Source organism: Ornithodoros turicata, chromosome 6, assembly GCF_037126465.1.
Source record: "Ornithodoros turicata isolate Travis chromosome 6, ASM3712646v1, whole genome shotgun sequence".
Taxonomy (NCBI): Eukaryota; Metazoa; Arthropoda; class Arachnida; order Ixodida; family Argasidae; genus Ornithodoros; species Ornithodoros turicata.
In genome coordinates, this window is record NC_088206.1 from 3,071,367 (window position 1) to 3,084,718 (window position 13,352).

General features: G+C 44.9%; 1 protein-coding gene across 1 annotated transcript; it reads right to left on the reverse strand.

Annotated features, from left to right (window-relative positions):
- Positions 1 to 6,406: 6,406 nt before the first annotated feature.
- Positions 6,407 to 10,763, reverse strand: LOC135397470 (uncharacterized). The gene is made up of 4 exons (XM_064629073.1): positions 10,475 to 10,763; positions 9,392 to 9,545; positions 9,045 to 9,186; positions 6,407 to 6,575 (listed from the first exon to the last, which is right to left on the reverse strand). The coding sequence occupies exons 1-4, from the start codon at positions 10,682 to 10,684 to the stop codon at positions 6,407 to 6,409; spliced, it is 675 nt and encodes a 224-aa protein (XP_064485143.1). The 5' UTR covers positions 10,685 to 10,763.
- Positions 10,764 to 13,352: the final 2,589 nt, after the last annotated feature.

Here is a 13,352-nt window from a genome sequence, read left to right on the forward strand (position 1 = left end):
AAACGATTAAGACTCCGTAGAATGGCTGCGAATGCATTCTTCATTCTTTCGCGATCAGTCTCAAAGTATTCCGACATCGACATATCACAATCTGGCATATCACCGACAATATATAGCCTTATCAAGTATGTGGGGCAATTATCATCGCACCCGAACATAGTGACAACTATACGGCATTTTCTTACGGGAGGTTGTTTAAAGACCTATAGCCTAACAAGAACATTCATATCTGAAGGCGTTCCCTGTCAATGGTGTATTAACATATCTCCACTGAGTTGAACTTACAACCGTGCCTAAAGTGGACTATATAGATTGGAATACGTCAACAAGCTCAAACTTAGCTTTCCAAACTTGTGATGGTCTATTGACTTGTCAGAGTTCCTTTTAAACAAACTATTCCTGTATACGGTTAATTGTTAAGCTACACACTCCAGCCACGAAAGCCACATTCCGGTACACTGCCCACAGCCTCAGTAAGCACTCTCGTGTTGTCCATCTTTCTGTTGGCACCACATTTAGGAACAACGGATGTTGGACGAAACCGACAAAAAAACAATGTGGTCCTTACAAACTACCGTGTCCTGCATAGGACATAGTCCCCCCATCACCTAACTCGAACAGTATAGTCCTCCGTTGTGATTGAGAATTTCGCACACATGTCTCCTATACACGGCATCTGTTGTTCCTAAACATGAAGGGAAGAAACAAAGGAGGAGGGAAGTCCATGGGAACGACTAACGCATGAACAGGGGTTGAGCGTGTCACGTGACCGCGGGCGAAGTCGATACTTGGGGGGAGGGGACACTTTGCATGTGCAATGTACTATAGAAGCCTCTACTATAGAATGTACTCTCAATGTACTATAGAATGTACAAGTAGAAGCATCTGGCAACCCATAAATCCCATAAAAGCCGCGATGAAAAACAGTCCCCCGTGGACATTTCAAAGGAGGCCCGCTCCTTCTAACCCTCTTTCACCTGGTGGCGCACCGAGCTATTGCTGTCGTCTGCTACAGCCCATGGTCGCAGACGACTTCAAATACCTGCGGCTACGAACGGCAGTCCGTACGGCTCAAGGCGGCTCGTTCCCATGGTTACGGTTGCTGAAAGCACGGTTGTGACTGGAGCAACTCCTCGGTAAAGACAGAGCGCCTCCTTTGCTTCCTTCCTCCGTGTTCGCGAGACCTTTTTGCAGTTACCGCAGCACCCTTTACGACATTTTTTGTTGTCAGAGTGGTATTTTTCCTAACCTCTGTACAATATGGCGCCCGCCGTGGCGTCTCCTCTGCTCAAACGGACTTGTTCTCTAGGACGTGTGTTTCTGCCATGAAACTTCTAACGGAAAACGCTGGACTGTGCCCCTCTCTCCTTTCGCCTACACGATCTGTGTGTCTCACGTTTACAAAAGTATATGTATATTTGTCAATCAATTTTGAAAGAGAGAAGCGTTGAACCCCGCCTGGTGGCAGTTCTGAGAAGTCGTGATTGTCGGCAACGTTATTGTTAAACTTGGAAATGAGAAAAATGAGCATGGTGTCGAATGGGAATACTATATATCCGTTATTTTACGAAAGTTGGAAAGGTTATATTCGGGAGTATTCGTTTCGCTTGCTGTTCAGCTTGCTCTCCGTCCGCATTCTGGGTGTGAAAAATCGAAGGACTGGCCCTGTAAATTTTGCACGCAAAGAACACGAAACTTTTAATCTTATAACATGCTTTGATGTTTCATCAGCAACATCATATTGCAATAGAGCGTCTTGCGTGAACCAACGCACGGTGGTGACGGTAGGTTACGCCATGCCGTCGTTGACGTTTATGTACCAAGCTGAGCCTGTGTTCTATTGGCGTGCGTTTATGTACTACAGCAACCATTTGCAATATCGTCATACTTACGGTGGAATTTATTGAATATTGTGTACAGTATTTATGTAATGCCACGTTGCGTTACGTTATGTGAAGCCACTACGAGAATGTTGCAGCGCACAAGGAAAAACAAGGAGGGTTGCGTCGTATAATGCTGTTTCGCTTTCTTTTTCTATTTCTTCCTTTCCTACTTTTCTTTTTGTTTTTTTTTTGTTTTTTTCTGAAGGGGAATGACAGAAAGGACGGCACAAGTTTTAATTCAGCTTTTGTTTTTCTTCCTCTGTCTTCTGCCACATTTTGTTTCTCTCGTCTTCTTTCTACCGTTTTTATTACTTTTGTTTCTGTCACTTTTTGGTTTTACCGCTGTTTCTTTCGTTATTTTTAAAATCGCGTGAATCTTGGGGGTTACAACTGGCATACGGTGTTCATCGTGTAGCGAGAGCCTTGCATCGTGATTGACGTTTTCTCACTATTATAGAGCTCTGAGACACTTCCCCAACTACGTTGATGTTTCGCAGAGGGTCCTCGGTCCGCGATTTCATTGGATGACGTCCCAGTTTGTGGACTACGTCCTTCTTACCTCCAATTGCCGCTCTGTACATATTGTTCGACACATTTCCTCGCCTTTGCCGTTATTTTCTATTTGCCAGACCCGCAGTGTTTTCAAAGTATCTATGAAATAAACTGAATGGTTATGCCATGTTCGTTTCCTACTCAAGGTTGACACCTAAGAGGACCACTGTGAAGTCGGAAGGATGGTATGTATTTCGTGTGCTTGCATAAAACAACGTCAGCGAAAAAGGTGAATTTTATCTATTCCTACTAATTCTTGAACGCGCTGGCAACCTTTCACAAGATCCGGTTTCGCGAAGAGTGAGGGGACGTCACCGCGCGTGGTCGAGTCTTTCTTCTGCGCGTTTCGAAATGGCATCAGGTCGATCACAGGGTATAGAAAGAACACAGCGGTGACATAAACCCACCATTGTTGTAACTACCCTCAAGCGGGGGGCTTTTCCACGTCACAGGAAACGCCATTTTGAGATCATGTGACTTTGTTTACCGTAATTTCACGCGTATTAGCTGCACCGCAGATAAGCCGCAGGACCTGTTTTTACGAACGTTTTGAAAATTTTCGGGCAGATAAGCCGCACTCGCAGATAAGCCGCGGGCAATATGAGGTGTCTGATTTGTGCAACAAAGGAGACCACAGAGAAGGCCATAAACCCTGTGGTCCATACTTTGGGGTCGGGATGGTGTACAACAAAGGAAATCAGTTCTAGTGTTCTACGAAGATCGGACTTCGACCTTGTGTGTTTTTTCATGGATCGACAGGTGATTGGCCTTCAAGAAGGCATGAATCAGTAACAACTTTGGTTAGAGCTGCTTGGGAGAAGACACCAGGAAGGTCAATCTACTCGAATGTGGACGTGCCCCTGTTCCGCATTGTTCGTTCATTGGCAAGACGGCGCTGTTCGAGAGACACAGTACAGAGACAAAGTACCAGGGCAAAATAGTTATCAGATAAGCCGCACCGGTGGATAAGCCGCAGAGCGGCCGTGAGAAAAGAAAAATCGCGCATCGCGTGAAATTACGGTACATATCGTTTTAACGCTGGCCGTGATATTCCCATCGGCATAGAACCAAACGTATTTTGCCAGCGTAAACTATACGGCGCTTCTTCCGCGACACGGTAGCCCATTTCTACTTAGTTTAAGTAAATCGCATCGGCACAGTGTGTCATAATGCCGGGTCGTCATCGCATCTTTGAAAGTGGTCAACAGTACGAGGCCTCATGCACAAAACTGCGAGATTACATCGGGTGAAAATAATTACCGCGATCGAAAGACGACCGAAACGGCGCACGGAAACAGTAAACGCTTTGTTTACAAACGATATTGCAGCCGATCACGCGCGTGGCCATCTTGGAGGTCACGTGTGCGTTGACGTTTGCTGTGACGTGCGACCACGACCTGTCTCGGAATGCATTGCGTTCGCCCAGCACTCTTTCGTCTATAGAGCGATACATTGTATGCCACCCCTATATGAGAAAGAAGGAGACCGAACTCGATGATGCACATAGCCCCCTAACTCGCCGCATCATCTCCGTCCGCGCCGCGGTGCACGCGAGTGCCCCGGGAGGCTGCGTTCCGAAACCAGCAGCAGCCTTGGTAGTGTAATATTAACGACACTCATAGCTTTGTATCGCTGCACACACAAAAATTCAACGTACAAGCTAAACGGTACTTGAGCGCACAGAGAAATAGTACACAGGAGTTTATTTATTTATTTTTTTCGATTTTCCTGTTGTTCGATATTCCTGCATGCGTGCATGATGCAGGTGATCATCGATTTTTAGGAAAAAAATCTTCCCGTGAACAGCACCACAAAGGATCATCGACGAAACTGTCACAATCCAATTACTTAGTTAGTAAATTAGTAAAATATAAAGTAAACCTTGGAGCTTTCAGCAACCCACCACGGGTGCTACCTGCTCCATTGCAAAAGTTGTATAGCTATTACACACTCTGAATCGAAAGCCTGAATCACAGCGCGGGATCACTCACATATACTCACGGGCACTCAATCAATATAGAGCTCGAGTCTTGCAAAGAGTACACCGAGCTCGACTTCGATTAGTATAGTCGTGTCATTTCTTGGTGTGTAATAAACGTTTTTTTTTATTTGCGATATATTTCGAGCGTCGATACAACATAAAAATGTACAGGTACAACGGCGATAATAGAGGTAAATGCGTTATGTGTATGTAGTAACGGGTCTCAGAAGTCACTGATGAACTGCTTGCGGGCCCCAAATCCCTCGGCGTGAACACACCTTCCATTTCCCTTTTGCTGCGGATCCTCGTTGGGTCTGCTGGAAATAATTGTCGCGTTATCACCTCTGGTCAACCCATCCAGAAGCACGTTAAGGACACTTGATTGATAGTTGAGCGGGCAGCAAGTTGGTAAACAGAAAGCGTCGCCGGATAACGCTAGGTGACATTATGGGCCTTTCTCCACTATATACGTGTGCACTCTAAGAAAAAAAAGGAATACTTTTGCTCCTTTTGGGGACTAACTGCATTGCCACAAAAAATAGTCCCTTTCGGGAGTAAATGCACGGGAGTAAATGAATGCCACAGAGTGGAGACTGCATTTCACGCGCTGTTGTAAGAGTCCCAGGTATATAATTCATGTGCATGCATGAAAATACTTTGAAGCAAACCGTCAACCGTAATATGTCGAGTGATATTAAATCTTGCGCCATACCTATAGGGCACAATTTGCGAAGAAAGATGCGCTAACCGTTTCTTACTCTGTGTGGCTGGAAAATTGCTACGTTGGCTGAGTTATACAGCCTTATGTCGTTCAAATTGACCAAGGGCACATATTTACGTAGACTGTTGCGTTCAGGAGACCATTCGCGAAGTTTAGTGACAATTTGCAGTCTTGGGGAGTGAATATCGGGACTAAATGTCGGGTTAGTGGACCGAAATGGGGAGTAATTGCAGTCTAGGGGAGTAGAAGCTGCAATTACTCCCCTGTTATTCCTTCTTTTTCTTAGAGTGAGCGCCGGCCTGCTTCGTTAATAATTAAGGACGGTATCCTGCCATAGGAAGGATGATACTCTGTGCCATAGAGCATCTTTTGAATCTTCCGGTGTGTCGTCCTACAACTTACTTTTTCCCTGTTCGCGCCTTCACTGTCTCCTCTGTGTCCGCAGGTCCCAGCTTATTGTTTCGTGTCGATCGTGCCGTCCACTTCGCACTCGCTGCACGTGCTTTCCTGGTTCTCGCTTCTGTATGAAGCTGCAAGAATCGCCACTTACGTCACTCACTGATATACTGTTGATATAATCGCTGAACACTTCATATTACACGTCAATACACACTTTTGATACTCATCCCACACTGAAACACAGGGAACTTTCCCTGGCGACGCTGCCGGGACCTGTCCGGCACTCCAGGCAGTGGGCAGTCACCCGAGCCCTCCTGCGTTACCTGAAGGACACTGGGCTGCACTGCAGCCTTTGAGCCTTGAGCCACACCATCAGCCACCCCACCTTGAGAGCCTTTGAGCCACCCCATCAGCCACCCCATCGTCCCCTGCCACTTTCTCTTTTCCTTTTCTGCTTCTTTTTTCTCTTTCTTTTTCTCCTTTTTCTCTCTTTTTGGGAATAGCAAATCGGCCTTGGCCTATCTGACCTTTCCCCCTTTCTTTATCTTTAATAAACATATTCCCCCACCACCACCACATTGGGTTGGTTGGTAGAACCATGCCTAGAACGCCAGCAACTTGGTGACGTGGGCAACTTCAGTGATTTTTAGTGCATCGTATGTACTCTATCGCCTTTGCGTGGTGGCGCCTTTGCGTGGCGTGGTGGTTCTGCGCAATGCGCAAAGCTCTGTCTATGTCTTGCGCATGCGCAGAACTAACCAGCGCTATCCCTTACACGTACGCAAAGGCGGTAGCGTATACGACGCACTAAAACTCTCTATTAGGGAACTAACGACCGTTACAAAGAAGTCGACGAAATAACTGAAGAAATTAAGAAAGAAGCGGCCAACTTGCCTTTCTTCGTGCGTCCGCCTGTTCCAACCTTTGATCGATGAGTTCCGACGTGATTTCTTTCTTTCTCGTTTTCTTTGTTTTCTTCTTCTTTAATGGTGGAAGGTGATGCGAGTTCCTTGTCGTATCGGACTGGGAAACTTCGAACCTGCCCAACAGATGGTTCCACTCATCAACCTCGCCCCACTCCATTGATTTCGAACTCTCTTTAAGCATCGAAGAAAAAGCTTTTGAGGAAACCTGTGGCTGTAATACAGTAATGGAAGGTGTGGAAGGCAGGCGTTTCCGAGTTTTTGAAGAAATTGCGCAATATTTTGTTCGTAATTTTCTCAGTAGTCTCTCGTTTGCACCAGTCCCAACGTGGACGTATAGTATTTATTTGTTTATTCATTCATTCATTCATAAAACCCCAAGGGCCTTGCGGACACTACACTCTAAGAAAAAAAGGAGTAAAACGGGGAGTAGTCGCAGCTTCTACTCCCCTAGTCTGCAATTACTCCCAATTTTAGTCCCCTAACCCGACATTTAGTCCCGACATTTACTCCCCAGGCCTGCAAATTGTCACTGAACTTCGCGAATGGTCTCCTGAATGCAACAGTCTGCGTAAATATGTGCCCTTGGTCAATTTGAACGGCATAGGCTGTATAACTCAGCCAACGTAGCAATTTTCCAGCCACACAGAGTAAGTAACAGTTAGGGCATCTTTCTTCGCAAATTGTGCACTATGTATGGCGCAATATTTTATATCACTCGATATATCACGGTTGACGGTTTGCTTCAAAGTATTTTCATGCATGCACACGAATTATGTACTTGGGACTCTTACAACAGCGCGTGAAATGCAGTCTACACTCTGTGACATTCATTTACTCCCGTGCATTTACTCCCGAAAGGGACTATTTTTTGTGGCAATGCATTTAGTCCCCAAAAGGAGTAAAAGTACTCATTTTTTTCTTAGAGTGTACACCGATGACTCGTATTGACTCGTAGGATTTGTCTATTACGGGTGATATGTTTTTTTCGCAAACTCGGAGGTTAAGAACTGGGTTAAAAACAATTAAAAACCCCCAGTGCTGGGTAGGACGAGGACAGAGGATAAAAAGGACAAGGACCGGCACTGAACTGCAAGCCGATCTGCAAGCAGATATGGAAGAACTTGTTTCTGGTGTATAGCGCTCTCTTTTGGTCGGTTTTTGCGGGGTGAGAGGGGTGTCGCGGGTTTGCTCGAAAAAAGAAAAATAAACTTCACTTGGTTGCAGTTCAGTGTCGGTCCTTGTCATTTTTATCCTCTGTCCTCGTCCTACCCAGCACTGGGGATTTTTAATTGTCTTTAATCCAATATGAACCAACCAGCCCAAACGCTTACTCTGCTACAAGAACTGGGTGCTACGTTTTATCTGGAATTCGTAGTGATATCGTGCATGTGGCTTGTGCATTTCAGTTTAATCGACTGAAAGTGAAAATACATTAACCTTGCATAAACACACCGCCTTAACTACTCATGTGAGAATGTGCGTGCGTTTTCTGCACACATTCCCTTCTGATGTCGCAGCGATCGACTTGTTTGGAACGTATCGTGTGCAAGTATGTCGCAGAAGGTACCGATTACTACGTTCTTTATGTTCCACAGTTTACAATAGCCTCGTTTACATGAGTTACTCTGCTGTGTGGAACTCGACCCGACGCTGGACAAAAGACATTGCTCTTATTGCAAAGTAATGGGAAGATGTCCTACAAGGGAACAAGACATGAAGGCACTCAAGGCATTTTGTGTCTACCTAAAACAAAGCGGTATATACTGCCGCTACTAGCAGCCACATATCATAAACCTCAAAACCACCTAAATGAGATGGAGCTGCAGGCGCCCTTAGAGCAGCCACCCTGCTCCAAGTCTTTCTCCCACTTTTTTCTTATTTTTTTTTTTCAGTTAATTACTACTACTACTACTGTTAACATGAACTCGCTCCAACCAGAGGCTATGGCAGCGGCGTCTAGCGAGTCATCGAGCCTCGCCCGAGCGTATCGGGTCGAGTCGAGTGAACCTACCCCCTGCTCAGCAGGCGTGCTCGCGTCCAGCCGAATCGACACGACAGCAGGGCCTGCTGTCGGGTCGATTCGGTTGGACGCGACGCAGGGTCAGCGCGACCCGACGGCGATTACGAACCCAGCAACTCAACTCGACCCGCTTCTGTCGAGTTCATGTAAAGCCGGCTAATGACATGCGCGACCAGGAACTTTTGAAGATCGACGCATTGTGCTCGTATGACAAGCTATCGCATATATGAACCCATATGTGGTAGGACACTACTATGCTCAGTGCTAACATGGTTCACGATAGTGATGTCGATGTGGCGATACAATACTCTCTACAATATAGTGCAACAATGTACAGTGTAATACAATATAATGAAAACAATATACGCTCTAAAATATAATCCCATGTTTTTTTTTTTAAGTTTCATTCAGTTATTCAGGAGCAGTGTACCACAATCCATCAACACCACGTGCCGTTCTTTGCGTTCTTCACTGATCGTAATTTTTTTTAAAAAATTAAAAATTAAAAAAATCACTGAGCGTAATTTTTAAAAAAATTACACTGCGAATGTATTTCACTTACGAAAGGCCACCTGAAGCTTTACTACCCGGTCGTACCACAAGTCCTTCTTCCCTCAATTTGTCGAGGATCTCTTCCTCCTCTCTCTTCTCTCTCTCCTTGCCGCTGAGACGTCGTGGACACTGCTTGCCTTCAATTACGAGATCTGCACACAATTAATTTCTTTAACACGGTCGTTTTTATCGTTAACATGGTTAAGTAACGCAACAATAGACGTACCGTCAAGGAAAGCTACGAGCAGCCAAACTGTACAGAATATGAATGTCAATGCTCGAAATCGTCTTACGATGTCAGTTACGTCATATTTTACAACAATAATGCGAATATCACGGAGATGGGGAAATTTGTACCGTCCACGTCCTCAGGATGCCTGAAATTCTTTTCCACGTGCATGACCTTCTCCGGTGCCGAGAGTTCAGTGATGATACCTTCGTCCAGTTCGTAGATCCCCGAATCTGTGCTCTGGGTTCCGTCGTTCGGAGGCCGAGGGGTGCCCAATCGTTGCTATAGGGGCCGTGGAAGATAGACAATGAAAGATAACTCTTATCTTTGTGTCAGTTGGGAACAGGGAATATATGGGTATCTAAAACGTAGTTTACAACGTAGTGAACAAAGAGTCGTAGAAGGGTACAACAATTGAAACACTACAAACATTGTAAACGTGAGGTTGAAGATAGAAAACTAATATACCGAGGAAAAGAGAAATACGATTATTTTATTGAGGACTGGAGGATGGGGCAAAGCGCAATGCTCGGCCCGATGGAAACAATGGTAGCACGTCTGACTCAAGAAATACCCGAATGAAGTAAAACCAGTTGTGAATCAAAACGAGATTCGAGACAAAAAAACTAAAAGAATCTGCTGTCGTCACGTGGGTGAAACATACAAAATGTTTCCGTACTGTCTTTGTCTCGAAAGACATGACGCCGTGCTGAACACAGCCTTATGTACGGCATCTGGACATATCTGACTGCCAGACACAATTTTAATATGGCAACCAATGAATCACTCCAAACTTCCTTTAAGATGTACCAGTACATACCTTAGTACACAGTATACATTATTGAGGAGTAAATCAAAACTTACCAATGCGTCAACCATTATCATTTGAAGCTCTCTAACATTTGCAATGGGCGACGAACGATTTTTGTAGCGTTTTAGTTTAGGTTTATTACAAACGAGTACAAGACTACTTCAACACCAGTATAGAGATGGGTAGAAATAACGGCATGATTAGTTTGAGATAAGGACTGAGTGGTCATTCTCTTTTATGCGAGACACTGAATGGAGATTAACTGACGAAATTGGGCATGTACCACTACTACTAAACAAATGCTGATCACGGTATTTCAACGCAGTACTAAACACTTCAGCTCATAAAGAGTTGTCCATGAGCATGTAGACCAGCATGCGCAGCACAAAAGGAAACTCACCGACGACGGTCCGCATCCAGACGACAAATCCACGGTCGGCAGTTTCTTCCCTTTAGAAGCAGACGACTTCCGAAACAGTCTTGGCGATGGCGGGAAGGACCCCGTGTCAGATACCACGTTCGACCTAGAATCTCGTCTGCTTTCCGCGTCATCGTCTAGCACTATACTGGTCCTTCCACTAATATCACTCTTAAATGCCGCACAACCCATATCACATCACTTCGTCGCGCCGTCCACGCATGTCGCGCATCATCTGCGAACTCATATTCGTCTGCAAATTGACCTGTTGATGCAGACGACGGCAGGAGCTGTCGTCTGCTTGGAGAGCATTGATTCACGGTACGGTTGAGCCGTCGCGATATTTGTTGCCGGTAACCGTTTACCATGGAAACTGACTGCAATTTTGCATGCGCTCTATAACGCAGGCAAGGTTCGATATGTGTGCACACAACTGGTCACGTGACTGCAACGATTCGCGGCCGGCAGTTCGATTACACGCTCGCATCGATTTGTTATACCGTCATTTCGTGGAGAGTTGGAGCGGGCTTTCCGCTTAATGACAGGGTTGTTGACACACTGTTCCTCGAAATGAGCCAGAAAGTGTTTTCCGGAAGCGAAAGCTTCTTTCGAAAAGAGTGCAACGCATGGGTCAGGGAAAGGGTGAAGGAAGCAGTACTTTATTGTTACTTTTCGTTTGTTTTCGTTCCGTTCACTAAGCATATATAGGTGCTGTGCTGTACGTCGATTCACGCGTGACACATGTTCACGGATATGTGTACCGAGTGTTACGTATGAACGAAATAAAACGAACTAAATGAAATGAAAATGAAAAGTAGTAGGAAGGGGTGTCCTTTTCTTTTATTTATTTTTTGTTAAGAGAGTATATGCGCGTAGCAGTATTTGTCACTGCGATTGGATTGGAGGGAAAGAGAATAGGGAGAAATATATTAGAGAAATTTCTGGCGCTGCAATGTAATGGACTGCTCACTTTACACCCATAACAAAAAACAAAAATTACTCTATTATTACCCTATGCCATCAACTCGCTCGTTTTTTACCATTATTTCAATGAAGGACGTGTTTATATACACGTCAGTGTATACTGTTCAAATTTCTAGTGCGAAATGCGCGGAATAGACATGCATATTGACCAGACATGTACAAGATACTCAAAAATGTATTTAAGATAAGATAATAAATACTAACCTTAGAATGTAATTAAGATAGAGTATAAATACATGAAAATTAAAGTAATTAAGATAGAGTACAAAATACTTCAAAAAGTATTTGAAATACAATTAAGATACTATTTATCCTTGAACGCAAAAAGTCACCGGTCACTGGTCAATGCGGCTAGTCGCCGCTATGTGACATGAATCACCTAAACCCCGTGCACTACGCAAGCCGCCGCTGTGTGATAGGAGTAATCTAAACATAAGTCCCAAAAAGATGACAAAGAGATACCACATAACTCCACGAAGTATATGTGACCCAGAACAAAGCAAACTTCTAGCAGATGCCTGCTCGGCGAGGTCACAATTCTGCGTCACCATGTCAGGGCACACGTATTAGAACCCTCACTCGCCAAGGATTAGTACACACGGGGCAAGATCTCTAAATGGTGACTTCCAAGAAGGGCCAGTGTCCGGGTCAAGTCCGAGGGACTCAGGGAATTTCCGCTGAACAAGCAAGATAATGGAAAGACAAGACACAGAAAGTTGAGAGGGAGATCCAAAATATGTAATTAGAGTATTGAGTAGAAAATACCATAAAATGTATTTTAAATAGAGTACAAATACACAAAGCAAAAAGCATTGAGTAGAGTACCAAAATACCACAAATTGTATTTAAAATACAGCATTTTAAATACAATACTCCAAATACGTACAAGTCTGATATTGACTAGTCTCTGTACGTTCCGTTTTGCTGGGGAAATACAAATGGAACCCATGGGAGCTACTTTAAAGAAAACTGAAACCGAGTAGGGCAGAACTATTTCCTTTAACGGCAGCCTTGTCGCCTTTTCCATTCCTTCTCGCCATTCTGTCACCTGCGACAGTATCTGTCTCCGCACCTCAATTCTGTTTTTTCGTCGCTTCGTGCATAACCTAACTCAGTTGCATAATCAATATACGTATAACATATTCAGTTCCCCAATCATTCTGCAGGTGTGCACAGTCGACGTAAATTCTATTGGGCAGCCTCCGAATCAAACTCGACCCTTCCTGTCGTCGATCCACGCGCGCGGAATTCCCTAACACAATTACAGCGTTCCACAGGGTCTGACCCGTTAAATGCCTAACTCTGTTTGTCCGCTTATGTAATCCAATTAGGTTAAAGCGACCTCAGACTGGACAGTCAACGGCGCTTCGACGCCGCGTTGCGCAAATTATTATGTACAGTAGGTTACGAGGACCAGAAAAGGAAGAGGTTCGTGTGCGCGAAAACACGGGACCACAGAAGGAGAAATGGGTGCCCACTCAAAAATGAAGTTGGAATTTAGGGTCACCTCATGTGACGTCACTGCTAGTTTTCCAGTTTCGATTCCGTAGTTGTTTTCACAGCCGCGCTTACAAAGGTATAGTTTCGGAATACCTGGATACGTATGCTCTTGGCGTGTTCAAAGAACTGTTCAAATGGCCTCCAAAGTGATGCGTGCAAAACCCTTTCAGGTTACGAGACTCCACAGAACCGTATTTTCCGGTGTACAACGCGCGCGTTATACAGTAAAAAACTGCCCTGAAGAGGTGCTGCGCGTTACACACGGAAATGTGTAACGCGCAGACGTTATACCCCTTTCCTACAGAGTTCCTTTTCTGGTCGGTGCGGTACATACGAAAGGGCGCTGGACTTCATAAAAATGAGAAGGCTTGCGTGA

Bases quoted from the DNA above. Each gene is read 5' to 3' on its own strand.
- LOC135397470 (XM_064629073.1), bottom strand. From the start codon at position 10,684: ATGGGTTGTGCGGCATTTAAGAGTGATATTAGTGGAAGGACCAGTATA. The intron at 9,546-10,474 runs GTGAGTTTCCTT...CGGCCCCTATAG, and splicing joins CTGGATGCGGACCGTCGTCG to CAACGATTGGGCACCCCTCG. The intron at 9,187-9,391 runs GTACAAATTTCC...AATTGTGTGCAG, and splicing joins GCATCCTGAGGACGTGGACG to ATCTCGTAATTGAAGGCAAG.